The sequence below is a fragment of the Danio rerio genome, chromosome 25 (assembly GCF_052040795.2).
Source record: "Danio rerio strain M-AB ecotype USA chromosome 25, GRCz13ab, whole genome shotgun sequence".
Taxonomy (NCBI): Eukaryota; Metazoa; Chordata; class Actinopteri; order Cypriniformes; family Danionidae; genus Danio; species Danio rerio.
Window position 1 is genome coordinate 32793360 of NC_141045.1, and position 15897 is coordinate 32809256.

At 41.4% G+C, this 15897-nt stretch overlaps 1 protein-coding gene across 2 annotated transcripts in view; it reads right to left on the reverse strand.

Annotated features, from left to right (window-relative positions):
* Positions 1–15897, reverse strand: part of ces2b (carboxylesterase 2b) — a 65732-nt gene that overhangs the window by 36521 nt on the left and 13314 nt on the right. For both annotated transcript variants that reach the window (XM_087312410.1, XM_087312411.1), the window contains exons 4-7: positions 13864–13997; positions 11010–11163; positions 7106–7210; positions 730–828 (exon numbers count right to left, since the gene is read on the reverse strand). In XM_087312410.1, coding sequence (XP_087168536.1) covers positions 730–828; positions 7106–7210; positions 11010–11163; positions 13864–13997 — 492 coding nt within the window. The remainder of the gene's footprint in view (positions 1–729; positions 829–7105; positions 7211–11009; positions 11164–13863; positions 13998–15897) is intronic.

The window sequence follows — 15897 nt, forward strand, 5'->3', positions numbered from 1 at the left end:
TTGCAATCATTTGCATACATGTAAGCTGTAAAATGAAAGCTTCAGTTTGGTGCAGCCGATCTCACCGAACGCACTTTTCCGTTCCAAAAACGCAACACCACACAGCATTTTTTGTTGACCAGAAAAAAATAAGTGCAGTGCACTTTTTTATGTCACTACAAAATGACTAAATCAGCTGCGTATTGTGCGAAAGTGTTGCTGTCAATGTTGCTGTAATGGTAATATTAAATAATATTGTGATATACAAGATTTGTAAAGTCATACAGCTCTGGATAACTTCAAACAGGGACCACTAGTCTCTGCTCTATTATTAAAAGTTCTCTGTAGTCGTCTTGACAACACTAACACTGCTGTCACCTCAACGGAAACCCTGCCTCTGCTTTCATTTGATAGAAGAATGAAAAAGCTCAAAAACGTGAGGCGAGCAGGGCACATGAGCAGCTCGCAAAACCCTCACGGCCATTACTAAACCATTCAAAAGATGTGCCTCTAATGCAAAAAGCGCATTCGCTGTGACCAGACCCTTAAGCAGCCGAACTTTAAATATATATAAAATAAAAAGTTTTAATAATTTAATTGATCCCATTAATTGTTTTAAAAATGCACCCTTTCGGTTAATGGTTAATCTGCTATTTTGAGCATCTCTAGTGCAAATATTAAAATTCGCATGACGAACTAAGGATTAAACACAGGTTTTGAGAGAAAACCTAGGTAGGTTGACAGACAAACCATTGTAATCTTCAGTATCTCCACTTCTGACTTCTGCATCAGACAGTCGACAATCTTTTTTGTGCTGGAAATATCACAGCCAGATGCATTTCCTATAGCCTGGAGAAAAAGAAAAAAATGAAGCAGTTTACGTCAAGTTTCTTTAATAACCCTGCTGAAAAATCCATCTTAAACCAGCCTAGGCTGGTTGGCTGGTTTTAGCTGGTTGACCAGGCTGGTTTTAGAGGGGTTTTGGCCATTTCCAGGCTGGTTTCCAGCCATTTCCAGCCTGGTCTTAGCTGGTCAGGCTGGAAAATTACCAGCCAAATCCAGCTAAAACCAGCTTGACCAGCCTGGTTTAAGCTGGATATAGTTGGCTGGACTCCCAGCTTGGCTAGGCTGGTCAAGCTGGTTTTAGCTGGTCATCTCCCAGCCTGACCAGCTAAGACCAGGCTGAAAATGGCTGTAAACCTGCCTGGAAATGGCCAAAACCCCTCTAAAACCAGCCTGGTTGACCAGCTAAAACCAGCCAACCACCCTAGGCTGGTTTAAGCTGGATTTTTTAGCAGGGAATTCCAACAGAAGAAGCTAAGGCTATGTTTAAACAGCAAAGCTTTTATTAAATTCACAACATATGTGTTGCTCTTTTCTATTTTAAAAATAAGAAATGCAGCCCACTAAAGCGCCATGTCTTTAAATTGTTTTCTATATGTTGCTTAGCTACGTGGAGGATCAAGTAATGGCTGTACCGGTGAACGTATTGCAGAAAACAACAGTTAGAAGTTTAAGTGGTGTGGTGCTTCATGTCCGATGTGTCTTGGGCTTTAAGTAGCAGTTCTACTCACAGATTATAAATGTATTCAGCACTGCTCTGATGAAACATAAGTTATGTTTAAATGCATCTTTTGTCATTTAGTTTATATTGTGAATTTGGCCTCCTGTAATGGGGCAAAAACCTCATGTTGACTGCTCAATACAAATAAATAGTTAGGTCCATAAATACTTGGACATCGATTCTATAGACCAACATAATTGATTTGAAATGAAACGAACAAGATGTGCTTTAACTGCAGACTGTCGGCTTTAATTTGAGAGCATTTACATCCAAATCAGGTGAACGCTGTAGAAATTACAACAGTTTGCATATGTGCCTCCTACTTGTTAAGGGTCCAAAAGTAATTGGACAGATGAATAATCATAAATCAAATGATCACTTGTTAATACTTGGTTGCAAATCCTTTGCAGTCAATTACAGCCTGAAGTCTGGAACGCATAGACATCACCAGACGCTGGGTTACATTCCTGTTGGTGCTCTGTCAGGCCTCTACAGCAAGTCTTCAATTCTTGTTAGTTTTTGGGGCATTTCCCCTTCAGTTTAATCTTCAGCAAGTGAAATACAAGCTCAATCGGATTCAGGTCAGGTTATTGACTTGGTCATTGCATGACACTTCTTTCCTTTCAAAAGCACTTTGGTTGCTTTAGCAGTATGCTTTGGATCATTCTTTATCTGCACAGTGAAGTGCTGTCCAATGAGTTCTGAAGCATTTGCCTTGATATGAGCAGATAATATTGCCTGAAACACTTCTGAATTCATCCTGCAGCTTTTGTCAGTAGTCACATCATTAATACAAGAGAACCGATTCTATTGACAGATATACATGCCCATGCCATGACACTACCACCACCAAGCTTCACTGCTTAGGATCATAAACAGTTCCTTCTCCATACTCTTCCCTTCCATCACTCTGGTACTGTAACGCCGGGGAGTGACACCACAACAGAAGGTAGGATCCAATATGCAGGTTTATTCTTTAGTCAGGCAAGCAGTGGTCAATACAGGTATGAACAGGTATGTTTGGGCAAATCCAGAGTCGAAGTCAATAAACAGGCAATAGGTCGTAAGGCAGGCGGCTAAACAGGATGACAAGGATAAACAGGGCTAAGAACCAAAACACGGGAAAACAAGACCAGGATAACGCGTTGTAATGTCACCAAACAGTAAACAAGACTCGGCAATGTGAATGAGTGTGTGTGCTGCTTAAATACTGTGTGTAATCAGTCTCTGTAACAGGTTTCAGCTGGTGATGTAATCAGGAAGATGAGTGACCAGGCGTGCTTGATTGGGAGAAGTGCATGTATGAAAATGTAGTCTTGGGGAATGCGGAAGTGAAGTGAATGATGATAGAGGAAACCAGCGATCTCCAGTGAATGATCGCTGGTTATCGTAACATAGCCCCCCTCTAAAGAGCGGCTTCCAGACGCTCCAAATACAGTTCAGGCGGGAGGTGGAGCGGAGGCGGAACAGGGGGAGGGATGGAGGGCCAGGACCATGCAGCGGGGGCAGGACTGGAGCATGGAGCTGCGGAGGGCCTGGAGCGTGGAGCTGCGGAGGGCCTGGAGCGTGGAGCTGCGGAGGGCCTGGAGCGTGGAGCTGCGGAGGGCCTGGAGCGTGGAGCTGCGGAGGGCCTGGAGCGTGGAGCTGCGGAGGGCCTGGAGCGTGGAGCTGCGGAGGGCCTGGAGCGTGGAGCTGCGGAGGGCCTGGAGCGTGGAGCTGCGGAGGGCCTGGAGCGTGGAGCTGCGGAGGGCCTGGAGCGTGGAGCTGCGGAGGGCCTGGAGCGTGGAGCTGCAGTGGCCCTGGATCATGAGGCTGCGACCATTGAGGAAGCTTAGGAGGCGGTGGCCGTTCAGGTAGTTCAGGCGGCGGCGGCCGTTCAGGGAGTTCAGGCGGCGGCCGTTCAGGGAGTTCAGGCGGCGGCGGCCGTTCAGGGAGTTCAGGCGGCGGCGGCCGTTCAGGGAGTTCAGGCGGCGGCGGCCGTTCAGGGAGTTCAGGCGGCGGCGGCCGTTCAGGGAGTTCAGGCGGCGGCGGCGGCCATTCAGGAAGCTCAGGAGGCGGCGGCCATTCAGGAAGCTCAGGATGCGGCGGCCATTCAGGAAGCTCAGGAGGCGGCGGCCATTCAGGAAGCTCAGGAGGCGGCGGCCATTCAGGAAGCTCAGGAGGCGGCGGCCATTCAGGGAGCTTAGGAGGCCATTCAGGAAGCTCAGGCGGCGGCGGCCATTCAGGAAGCTCAGGAGGCGGCGGCCATTCAGGAAGCTCAGGAGGCGGCGGCCATTCAGGAAACTCAGGAGGCGGCGGCCATTCAGGAAGCTCAGGAGGCGGCGGCCATTCAGGAAGCTCAGGAGGCGGCGGCCATTCAGGAAGCTCAGGAGGCGGCGGCCATTCAGGAAGCTCAGGAGGCGGCGGCCATTCAGGAAGCTCAGGAGGCGGCGGCCATTCAGGAAGCTCAGGAGGCGGCGGCCATTCAGGAAGCTCAGGTAACAGCGTCGACTCTGGCTGCGGCGTCGACTCTGGCTGCGTGTCCAGCTGTGGCGCTGGCTGTGGTGTAGACTCTGGCTCCGGCGTAGACTCTGGCTGCGGCGTAGACTCTGGCAGCTCTAGAGGATCTGGCAGCTCTAGAGGATCTGGCAGCTCTAGAGGATCTGGCAGCACTGGACGGTCTGGCAGCGCTGGAGGGTCTGGCAGCTCTGGCGGGTCTGGCAGCTCTGGCGGGTCTGGCAGCTCTGGCGGGTCTGGCAGCTCTGGCGGGTCTGGCGGGTCTGGCAGCTCTGGAGGTGGCGGTGGCAGCTCTGGAGGTGGCGGTGGCAGCTCTGGAGGTGGCGGTGGCAGCTCTGGAGGTGGCGGTGGCAGCTCTGGTAGTAACAGCTCTGGTGGTGGCATCAGCTCTGGCAACTCAGGTGGTGGTGGCCATTCTGGGGGCTCAGTTGATGGCATTTTAGGAACTAGAACAGGAACAAGGACAGGAACGGACTCGGAACTAGAACCCATCTTGTGAGCTGGTGGCAGATTGGCGCTTACCACATTGTGAGTTGGAGGGCTGGAGGCAGTCATCTTGTGAGCTGTAGGACTGGAGTCAGCCATCTTGTGAGCTGGAGGACTGGAGTCGGCCATCTTGTGAGCTGGAGGACTGGAGTTGGCCATCTTGTGAGCTGGAGGACTGGAGTCGGCCATCTTGTGAGCTGGAGGACTGGAGTCGGCCATCTTGTGAGCTGGAGGACTGGAGTCGGCCATCTTGTGAGCTGGAGGACTGGAGTCGGCCATCTTGTGAGCTGGAGGACTGGAGTCGGCCATCTTGTGAGCTGGAGGACTGGAGTCGGCCATCTTGTGAGCTGGAGGACTGGAGTCAGCCATCTTGTGTGCTGGAGGACTGGAGTCTGCCATCTTGTGAGCTGGAGGACTGGAGTCGGCCATCTTGTGAGCTGGAGCAGCCATCTTGCAAGCTGGAAGACTGGAGGTGGCCATCTTGCAAGCTGGAGGACTAGAGGCGGCCATCTTGTGAGCTGGAGCAGCCATCTTGTAAGCTGGAGGACTAGATGCGGCCATTTTCTGAGCTGGGTGTGTGGTGGTGGAATGAGCAGCAAGCCCCGTTGCCATCGGGTCTTGCTGTCCTTTGCCCCCCCCCAAAAAATATTTAGGGGTGTCCTCCACCTCGCCTACGGTGAAGGGGGACCCACTTATTTGCAATGCCAAGTCTACGTAATGCCTTATTGTCCAGTGGGGCTCATGTAGTGGCATACATGAATAAAGGGGCTCAGCTAGACCACCACGAAAAAATATCATCAGGCATAAATCATCCAAAGATGTTAAATGGGCTACCTGGATGAAGTCCTCCACGTATTCCTCTATAGACCGGGCTTCCTGACGCAGACACATGATCTTGATACCCGCTGAATCCATTGTGTGGCCGAGTCTTCTGTAACGCCGGGGAGTGACACCACAACAGAAGGTAGGATCCAATATGCAGGTTTATTCTTTAGTCAGGCAAGCAGTGGTCAATACAGGTATGAACAGGTATGTTTGGGCAAATCCAGAGTCGAAGTCAATAAACAGGCAATAGGTCGTAAGGCAGGCGGCTAAACAGGATGACAAGGATAAACAGGGCTAAGAACCAAAACACGGGAAAACAAGACCAGGATAACGCGTTGTAATGTCACCAAACAGTAAACAAGACTCGGCAATGTGAATGAGTGTGTGTGCTGCTTAAATACTGTGTGTAATCAGTCTCTGTAACAGGTTTCAGCTGGTGATGTAATCAGGAAGATGAGTGACCAGGCGTGCGTGATTGGGAGAAGTGCATGTATGAAAATGTAGTCTTGGGGAATGCGGAAGTGAAGTGAATGATGATAGAGGAAACCAGCGATCTCCAGTGAATGATCGCTGGTTATCGTAACAGGTACAAGTTGATCGTGGTCTCATCTGTCCAAAAGATGTTGTTCCAGCACTGTGAAGGCTTTGTAGAACTCTAATCTGGCCTTCCTGTTTTTGAGGCTCACCAATGGTTTACATCTTTTGGTTAACCCCTTTGTATTCACTCTGGTGCAGTCCTCTCTTGATTGTTAACTGACACACACACCTACCTCCTGGAGAGGGTTCTCGATCTGGCCAACTGTTGTGAAGGGTGTTTTCTTCACCAGGGTAAGAATTCTTTGGACGTCCACCACAGTTGTTTTTTGCGGTCTTCTGGTTTTTTTTGCTGTTGCTGAACTCACTGTTGCGTTCTTTCTTTTTAAGAATTTTCCAAATAGTTGTTTTGGCCATGCCTGATGTTTTTGCTATCTCTCTGATGGGTTTGATTTGTTTTTTCAGCCTAATGATGGCTTGCTTGACTGATAGTGATAGCTCTTTGGATCTCATCTTGAGATTTGACAGTAACAGATTCCAAATGCAAGAAGCACACTTGAAATGAACTCTGGACCTTTTATCTGCTCACTGTAATTGGAATAATAAGGGACAAACACGATCCTGGCCATGGAACAGCTAAGAAGCCAAATGTCCAATTACTTTTGGACCCTTAACAAGTGGGAGGCACATATGAAAACTGTGGCAGTTCCTACAGCGTTCACCTGATTTGGATGTAAATTAAAGCTGTTTAAATCAATTGTGTTGGTGTATGGATTCAACAATGTTAGAATTGTTTCAATGTCCAAATATTTATGAACCAAACTGTATATATGTTTGGGGGTTGCACAGTCTAGTCTGTCACCAGACTGGTCGACTTGAATTCTCTGCTGTGACGCTTTTTGATTGATGTAGTATGTGGTTTTTGATCTGAACTAAATGGCAGTTTTACACAAAAAGAAAAATTTACAAAATAAAATAACATTTGTCATTATCAGATTCCCTCTGGCATTATTTTCAGTGATGTAGACTAAAACTCATTCACTGGTGAATTCATTCATTCTATAAAACTACTAAACAAGGACAAAATTAAAAAGGAAATTGACATTATTTTGATAATAAAACAGATGATAAAGCTGAAAAACTGATCTTCCTGTTACTAATATTGTTGAACTACAAACATTTTACTCAAAAATGACATAAAAAAAAGAAGCTGCAACAGACCTGAGCGATGGGCAGTGGGTTGACATTCATTATAGCCTCCATTGCAGCTGTACCGCTCTCTGCAATAGCACGATGGAAGAGGTTTGCAGACAAAGGAGACAGAACCTATGAAAAATATATACAAAATAAAATGTTTATATGTGTCTTGCATTATCATGTTTTATTTTAAAAAAAACATGTTTTTGTCAAATCATTAAATTACAAATATAAAATAATAAAAATTTTACACTGTATACACTGTAAACAAAAATGTATTGTTACTATAACTTAAAAAGTTTAAAAGTAAAATTACAAGATAGACAGACAGACAGACAGACTTTGGCCAAAACAGGAAATACTAAACAAAAATATAGCTGCAAGCAGCAAATATCGGGGCCAAGCAGCCACATCATAAACAAGCAAGGCAACAAGCTACAGAGCAACAGGAAAAGTCTATAACTTTTTGGCAGCATGGTCTGATCCAAATTTGGTGGAAAATGGGCGGAGAGTTCAAAATAACAGATTTTCAAACTATTTCAACATGGTGGACAGAAAGTTGGGTCAATTAGGGAATAAATTTCATTAATGTTTTCTGTGTGATACAAGGAATTTGCAAGACTGATCTCATGACAATAGACAAAACTATTCAAAAGTCATTTGATAATATTTTTATGATTTCTATGGATAAAATTGAATTGTTTGTCAATTTTACTCAGAATGTGGCTCAAACTGACGTAGTTTGGTCAGTGTCAGGTCTAGATCACACACAGTCAATTTGGTTTTAATACTTCAAACCATTGCAGTGATCTGGCTATTTGTTTTGTTTTTGTTTATTTGTCTATCGACATGAATTCCATAACTTTTGGTCTACATGGTCTGAAGATGATCCAAGTCAAATTTGGTGAAGATTGGACCATCGGTGTAGAAGGAGTTTAAAAGAAATGGTTTGGACAAAATTAAAATGGCTGACAGGAAGTTTGGCAGATTAAGGCATAATTGGTATCTGTGTTGTCAGCATGACCCAAGGAATAATTTGAATAATTTAATCAAAATAAGCACATGCAGGCAAAAGTTATTACCAAATTTTTGAGTTTCATTAATAATGGCTATTAAATGTCTTATAACTCTTAACCTATAGGTGGCACTGTCACCAACATTAGTTGCAACTTTAGAATAACGTCCCAATAACACACATAAGCTAATAACTAACACTTATCTAATTTATTAACTGACACTTTACAGATCAGATGTTCATAGTTTGGTAACCATCTACTAATACCAGTGAAACTTTGTAGAACTTTTCAAATAAAATACACTTTTACTTATTTTGTTTTCATGTTTAGCACAAAAAGTGCCCAAACCTCATGGGTTTGTATTCTGTTGTATACTGCTGTTCTACCATGTGATGGCTCAGCATTGGTTTCTACTGTATACATTAAACACAACGTTCAACATTTCATCTGCGAGTTTCTTTGGTAAAATACAGCACACAGAAAAGCCTATGTGTGGAACAAGGTTAAGGTACAAAAATGTTTTATTTTAAATTTCACATCTAATTTCTGTAGCTTGAACTTGTTCCATCCATTTGCTGTTCAAGGTTTCACTGGTATTAGTAGATGGTTAACAAACTATGAATAACTGATCTGCAAAGTGTGAGTTAATATATTAGTTAAGTGTTAGTTATTAGCTTGTGCACTGTATGTTATTGGGACGTTATTCTAAAGTTGTAACAATTCCTCATTTACTGTTAATAAATGAAGAATAGTTGAAACTTTAGAATAACGTCTAATTAGTAATAACGTATTACTAACGTATTATGTATAGTTATAAATCATTAAAATACAGTTAACAAGTCATTTATAACTTGTTAACTAACAGCTTGTAAGTTAATTAATGGCTATCTATGAGGCACAGCTTTAAATAATTAACAAACTATTAACTTTTATTTAACAAGTCATTTACAACCCATTAACTAACAGTTTATTAATGGACTATTAATGAGTTATAACAGATAGTTATTCTAAAGTGTTAGCCAAAAGGCGACTTTTTGAAGAAAGCTTCACTTAAAAAAAAATAATTAAATAAAAAATAATTTTACAGAAAAAATCTCAAAATTTTTTACAGTAATTTTTTGTGATTTCAAATTATATTCAAAACTTAGTAAAATTACAAATAATCTCTCTAAATTAACAGTTTGACTTTTATTTTAGGTACTTTATTATTAAAGACAAATTATTAAGATTTTTGTTTTTTTATACAGAGAAATTACAATATTATTTATACAGTATTTTATTTCTGTTATTTTAAATTAAATTCAAAAGTTCGTAAAAATTACAAACAATATCTGTAAATGAACAGCTTGACTTTTATTTTATGTACTATATAAGTAATGACAAATTACGGCAATTTGTCTCTTTTATACAATAAAATTGGCGTATTATTTAGTGTTTTTTCCTGTTTTTTAAGTACATTTAAAATTACGTAAAATTGAAGTAATAAATTGTAATTACGAGCTCTGTAAAAAAAAAGTAAAAAAAAAAGATCGTAATAAAAAGGTCAAATGACTGGCAGCTACGGCTGCCAAACAAAAACCATAAAATTACAGGTAAAAATTCTTTGTTGAAATAAAGTGCAAAAAATAATAAATCGACAGATATTTTCATTAAAATGTTTACAAAAAAACACTGTTATTTTACAGATATTTCCTAGATTATTACGATCAAATACGTACAATAAAGTTACACACTAAGAGCGCTCACATGCACCTGTTCTGGATTCCGCTGATTGCAAACACACACAGTCGGAGGATCGTTATGAACTGATTACATGGACTTTAAAAGCAGCACAGACGCACGCACCAATTGCTTAGTCTTATTATACTGTTACTGTGAACATTATGATGTGTTTCTCTTCTTTTGCCTTGCTTTGTTTGTTAATTGTTTACGTTGTTTGCTGCCGGGACTGACCATTTGCTTGTTATTTGACCATGACTCTGGATTCCCTGCATACATCTGTTTGCCCCTGTGTTGACTGTTGCTTACCTGACCATCTCTGTGTATTAAACCTGCATTTGGATCTGCACTTCTTTGTCAGAGTCCCCTTCACGTTACAGTTCCATTTCATTTAAGATTTGGAACTGAATCATTTTATATAACTTAAACCTCTACATGTTTTACAGGAATACTATTCAATTAAATGTAAGTAATGTTATAGTTGTGAGAATTTAATCAGTTGTATCTCGTTTGTTGTTTTTTCCAAACTTTTTTGATCCAAAATAAAACTGTTAAATTATGACCATGAGCATGTCTTGGCATTTTATTAAAGGTGTTTAATCGTAATGATTTAGGGAAAATTCTTTTTAATAACATGTTTTCTCTTGAACTTTTAGTGCAGTCACTTTATTGATGGTGTTCGATCATAATAATCTAGGAAAAGTCTGTAAAATAACAATGTTTCTCTGTAAAACTCTTATTGTGTAACTTTATTAAATGGATTTGATCGTAATAATCTAGGAAATATCTGTAAAATAACAGTTTTTCTGTAAACATTTTAATAAAAATATCTGTAGATTTATCATTTTTTGCACTTTATTTCAACAAAGAAATTTTACCTGTAATTTTATGGTTTTTGTTTGGCAGCTGTAGCTGCCAGCCATTTGACCTTTTTTTTTTTTTTACGAATTTTTTTTTACAGTGTTGAAACCTTCCATAATATTTGTTTCTCCTACAATCGAAGTCAGTATATTTAGATTTTCAGCTGTCTTCAAAATATATTATGTGCTCAACATAATAAAGAACCACTTGAGGGCAAGCAAACATCAAGTACATATTCATTTTTTGGGTGAACAATCCCCTAAATAATCACTCAAAACCTAAACAGCTCAAATGAGATGACCCTTTCAGAGAAGCTATTTTTGACTCCTCACATGTAAAGACACACTGATTCCTCCAGCAGACTCCCCAAAGATGGTCACTGATCCAGGATCTCCACCGAAGCTGTGGATGTTCTCCTGAACCCACTGTAGCGCAGCTACCTGATCCAGAAGACCATAGTTTCCTGGTGCATGCTCGTCTCCGGTGCTAAATAAAGGGCAGAAGTTCATCACACTTATCATCAGAGACGTTAGACCTGAACTCCAATCTATTAAATCACACTAATCAGAGATCGTAAAACATTGACTTTATGACTGTTCAAGCTGATTACGGGAGAGTTAAAGTCCACAGACACACAGACTGATGAATGAAATATATATGCTGAACTAATGTACAATATGAGACTTTTTAATTATTAATGATGCTATTGGTCACACTTTACAATAAGGTTTTATTAGTTAATGTATTTAACATAACATGAACTAATTATGAACAATACTCGTATAGCATTAAATGGTAAAAAAAAATCTACTTTTCAAACTGTTTGGACAGACATGTGTGTAAGTATAGTGTATAGACCGTCATGTTGGGGTGATATAAACACACCCAGTCCTTTTTTTTTCAATTTAACAACATAAAAATGGTGGACCAATTGGTGCGGTTTTCAGAGTGACCGCAACTTGACGTAGGAGTGCAGTCCCACCGCCCACCAATTTGGATTGACAGGCCCATTGATTGACGTCACCATATCCTCAGTTTGTTGTTTCACGTCCGCCATTTTCAGCACGAGTCAAAGTCATATCACTAAAGGAACATCCTTGCTCTATTTTTAGATGCAAGGCTCATTGGACTCAACACAAGATCAACATTCACCACTTGATTGCTGTAATCGGAATTACTATTTGTAACTTTAGGTAGGTTTGCAAACATGTGTACTTTTCATTGCGTCTACCTTAAACTTCAGCCGATTGCATAACTCGAGGTCACATAAGCTCCCGGTGATCTTAACTAGGTGCAGCTGGAAAAGTGCATGCACGTCATGTGCGCGTCTCTCCATTGGAAATAAAATAAACTTGCCTGCAGGTCGCTTTCCAGAAGCGCTGCTCTGCGTGGCGCGACGCTGACGCAGCGCCAAGCATTTTAGAACTCTAAACATCTATCAGGGCGGCCTTTTAGCAGCCATTCACATGTCACGACTTTTCTAGAATTCGCATAGGTTTGTTGTTTCCAATGGAAGTGCGCATTAGAGGATGACACGGGAGTAAATTTTCATTTACGTCCGTCCCACTCGCACAGAAAGATACCAATACCCATACCAAAGTTTAAAAAAATAATAATAAATTCCTGTCCCATCCCGCTCCTTGTAAAGTGACTCCCGCTCCAATTCCACTCCTGTTTAAAATGACTTCCGCTCCAGTACCGCTCCCATATATATATTTTTTTCTTCATTTATTAATTTTCTTGTCGGCTTAGTCCCTTTATTAATCCGGGGTCGCCACAGTGGAATGAACCACCAACTTCTACTTCCAGAAAGTTTTTACGCAGCGGATCCCCTTCCAGCCGAAACCCATCTTTGGGAATCATCCACACACACACATTCACACACACACTCATAAACTACGGACAATTTAGCCTACCCAATTCACCTGTACTGCATGTCTTTGGACTGTGGGGGAAACCGGAGGACCCTGAGGCAACCCACGCGAATGCAGGGAGAACATGCAAACTCCTCACAGAAACACCAACTGACCCAGCCGAGGCTCGAACCAGCGACCTTCTCGCTGTGAGGCGACAGCACTACCTACTGCGCCACTGCTTCTTTTCTTCATTTAGTCTTTAGGTGCTCTGCTTGTGCTCCTCTGAGAAAACGTTTGATGGTCGCCTAGCAACCTACGAAACACCACCCCCTCCCCCGTCCACGGTAAAAATTGTCAAGCGTTGACCGCTCCGCGGTGATAAAAAGGGCCACTGCTATACTACACTTCAACTCAAGTACTTGGTTTGTGTGCTTTGTCCACCACTGACAATAGCCCCTTTCACACATACAGACCTTTCCGGAAAATTGCCGGCAATTTTCCGGAACGGTTGTATGTGTGAACAGGTCCTTTTTGAAAATACCGGTAAATTCGTTCTGGCTATTTTCCGGAAAGAGAAGTTGTAACATTACCGGCAATTTGCCGGAATGCTGCACTGTGTGAATGCAGAAGGAAGATTCCCGTAATAAGCGCGTGCACGTCTAGAACGTGCTGACGTGAGACGTCTGCTTTAGCCAATCACAACAGTCAGACGCATTTACGTCCGCGCGGTTTGTGAGAATAAAAGCCTTTGAATATTTTTCCAGACACATTTAGCTGCTAGAAGTTAGTCAGATCACGTTTGTATGTTCTTCTTAATGCCAACTGTGGAAATAATCATCGATGAGATGCTTATGATAAGCCGTTGTTTGTTTACCTTCAAGCTTTGCGTGCGCATATGAGCGCCTGCACACGCAGATAATATGAACATCTCAACATGCGAAAGTGATCCTGCGAAAGTTGTTCACAATATTGATCATCCACAGAGTTTGTAATTTAGTCAAATGTTTACAAATACAAGCGCAGCCGTTTAAAGCTCACTTGTGGTTTATGATGTCAGAATTTACCGGTATTTTGGAATGGATGTGTGAATGCTCTTTTCCGGAAAATTTCCGTAACGTCCTCGCCTGTGTGAACAGCGCTTTTTTGAATATACCGGTAAAGTCGTTCCGGAAATTTTCCGGATATTTACCGGTATCACTGTGTGAAAGGGGCTAATGTGTCATCTTTTACAGTTACACAAACACCTGTATGGGTCTGCACTTAAAAAAAAGAGCTGCACTGATATAATTTAGAACTATTGGAAGTACAAAATGCACATAATTAGATTTACCTGAAAAATCCAAGCAGGCCGAGTCTGTATTGTATCACGACCACAACAACGTCCTGATAAGCAGCCAAAACATGTCCGTCAAACAAGGATGCCGAACAAGTCGTGAAACCTCCGCCATGGATCCACACCATAACCTTTATCAAAAAAAAACAAACATTTAAAACAACAACTTAAAAATGAAAAACACTACAATCTGAATATTATTAGAAATTGAAATACACTGTTATACACCATTTTGAAAGCGGTGCATTCACACTGAATGTTCTAAAAAGTGTAAGTGCACTTTACAGGTGCAGTGAAGTGCTTTGAAATGTGCAAAATTTGAGGTAATCTCAACTGAAAGAGAGTGTGCTCCTCCCATTTTTTTAAGGTCCCGGGAAATTAAAATAAAGTTTTTTAGATGTTAGTATCATAGACTGTAAAAGATATGGACGTAGTATCTGTAAAGTCACCCATAGGTTTCTGAACAATGCAAAAGAAGCTACAAGTAGGCGCGGTCAACTGTCGACATTTTGTTCACGTGTCATCGTACCAACCGCGGGATACTAAACAAAGGCAAAGAGGCAAAGCCTGAGCGGAGCTACAGACACCTGCTAGCATTTTGCTTAGACTTTTCTTTGGAGAACACTTAATACATCATTACCTGTGACTCGTTTGTGTTCTGCCCACATGTGCTTGGTTGTAAACTACATCAATAAAGTGTTTAGTCTTTTAAAAAACACTGTTGTAACACATTTGGCCACTAAACATTGTTCTGATTGCATTTTTCTACAGGAGGAAAACGCGAATTACCTTCAAATACTTCAAATATAGTCTGTGTTAGTAAATGCAATGCTATTTATGAAATCCAGGCATAACACTGTATGACAACGTTTCAGATGACTGTTCCAGAGCCTACAGCTAATCAATCTGTTAGATTCTGGAGTGCTTTACAATAGGGCTGCACAACTCTGGCAAAAATGTGAATCACGATTTTTTTTTCCTTAAAATCAAGACGATTTTCTACTGATTCTGTAGATGTAAAATAAAGGTTAATATGATTAGCCTATTATTATTGTTAATTCTCAAACATATGGTAAAACAACAATAATAATAGGCCTATGTGTAGGCCTACTGTTGCTTAAAATGCTAAATTTTGCATATTCATTATGGTGGACTTGAACAGACTTTCCATATGTCCTGTTTGTTAATTCACAGTAATATTATGATATTAGAATATGACTATTCGTAATTATAAAGTTGATTTATTATGTTTAAGACGTGCTTGTCATCTGTTATTGACAACATTATTAGACCATTTGTTTTCACTGGTAAAATTAGAATTTTGTCATGATCAGATTCCTTCTTGCATTATATTCAACATTATATATAGGCTAAGGTTGTTTTACTGACACAGTAAACATTTATTTTCATGCACAACACTTTGTCACATATCAAATGCTTGTCGTAATCATAACTCTAGAATGCGATAGGATCATTCAAAAGATGTGCGCACCGGTTTCACTTTCACTTCCGAGTGCGGCTCATGGCTGCTGTCATTGTGAGAAAAAAACATACACATGCAAATCAAACCTCCCGCACGGCCCTCAAACGATCGCTCTGTGCAACAAACTGAACGTTATTTACAACTTCATAACATGTTATTCACAGCCTATGCTGGTTGTGTACACTAAAGTAGGCGTCATCTAAGAATGCGCTCGTGCACGCAAGTAAACAAACAGCTGGCGGTCAGCTCACATGTGATTTCGCAGCCACGAATACGTCATTACATGAAGACAGAAATGACATTTCTGGGTGAATAATACCTTATAAATACAGTATGCGACACTTTAAACACCATTTGAAGGTGTCAATGATGCTGTGAAGACTTGTGCGACTGCCTTGCTTCTCTCCTGACCTTAAAAATAGAATTGGCTGAATCGTAGAAAAGCTGAATTAAGATTGTGTGTAGGGTCGAATCGAGATCTTTTTTTGATTAATCGTGCAGCCTTAATTTACAGTACTAAAGAAAATTATAAATGATAAATGATGTTA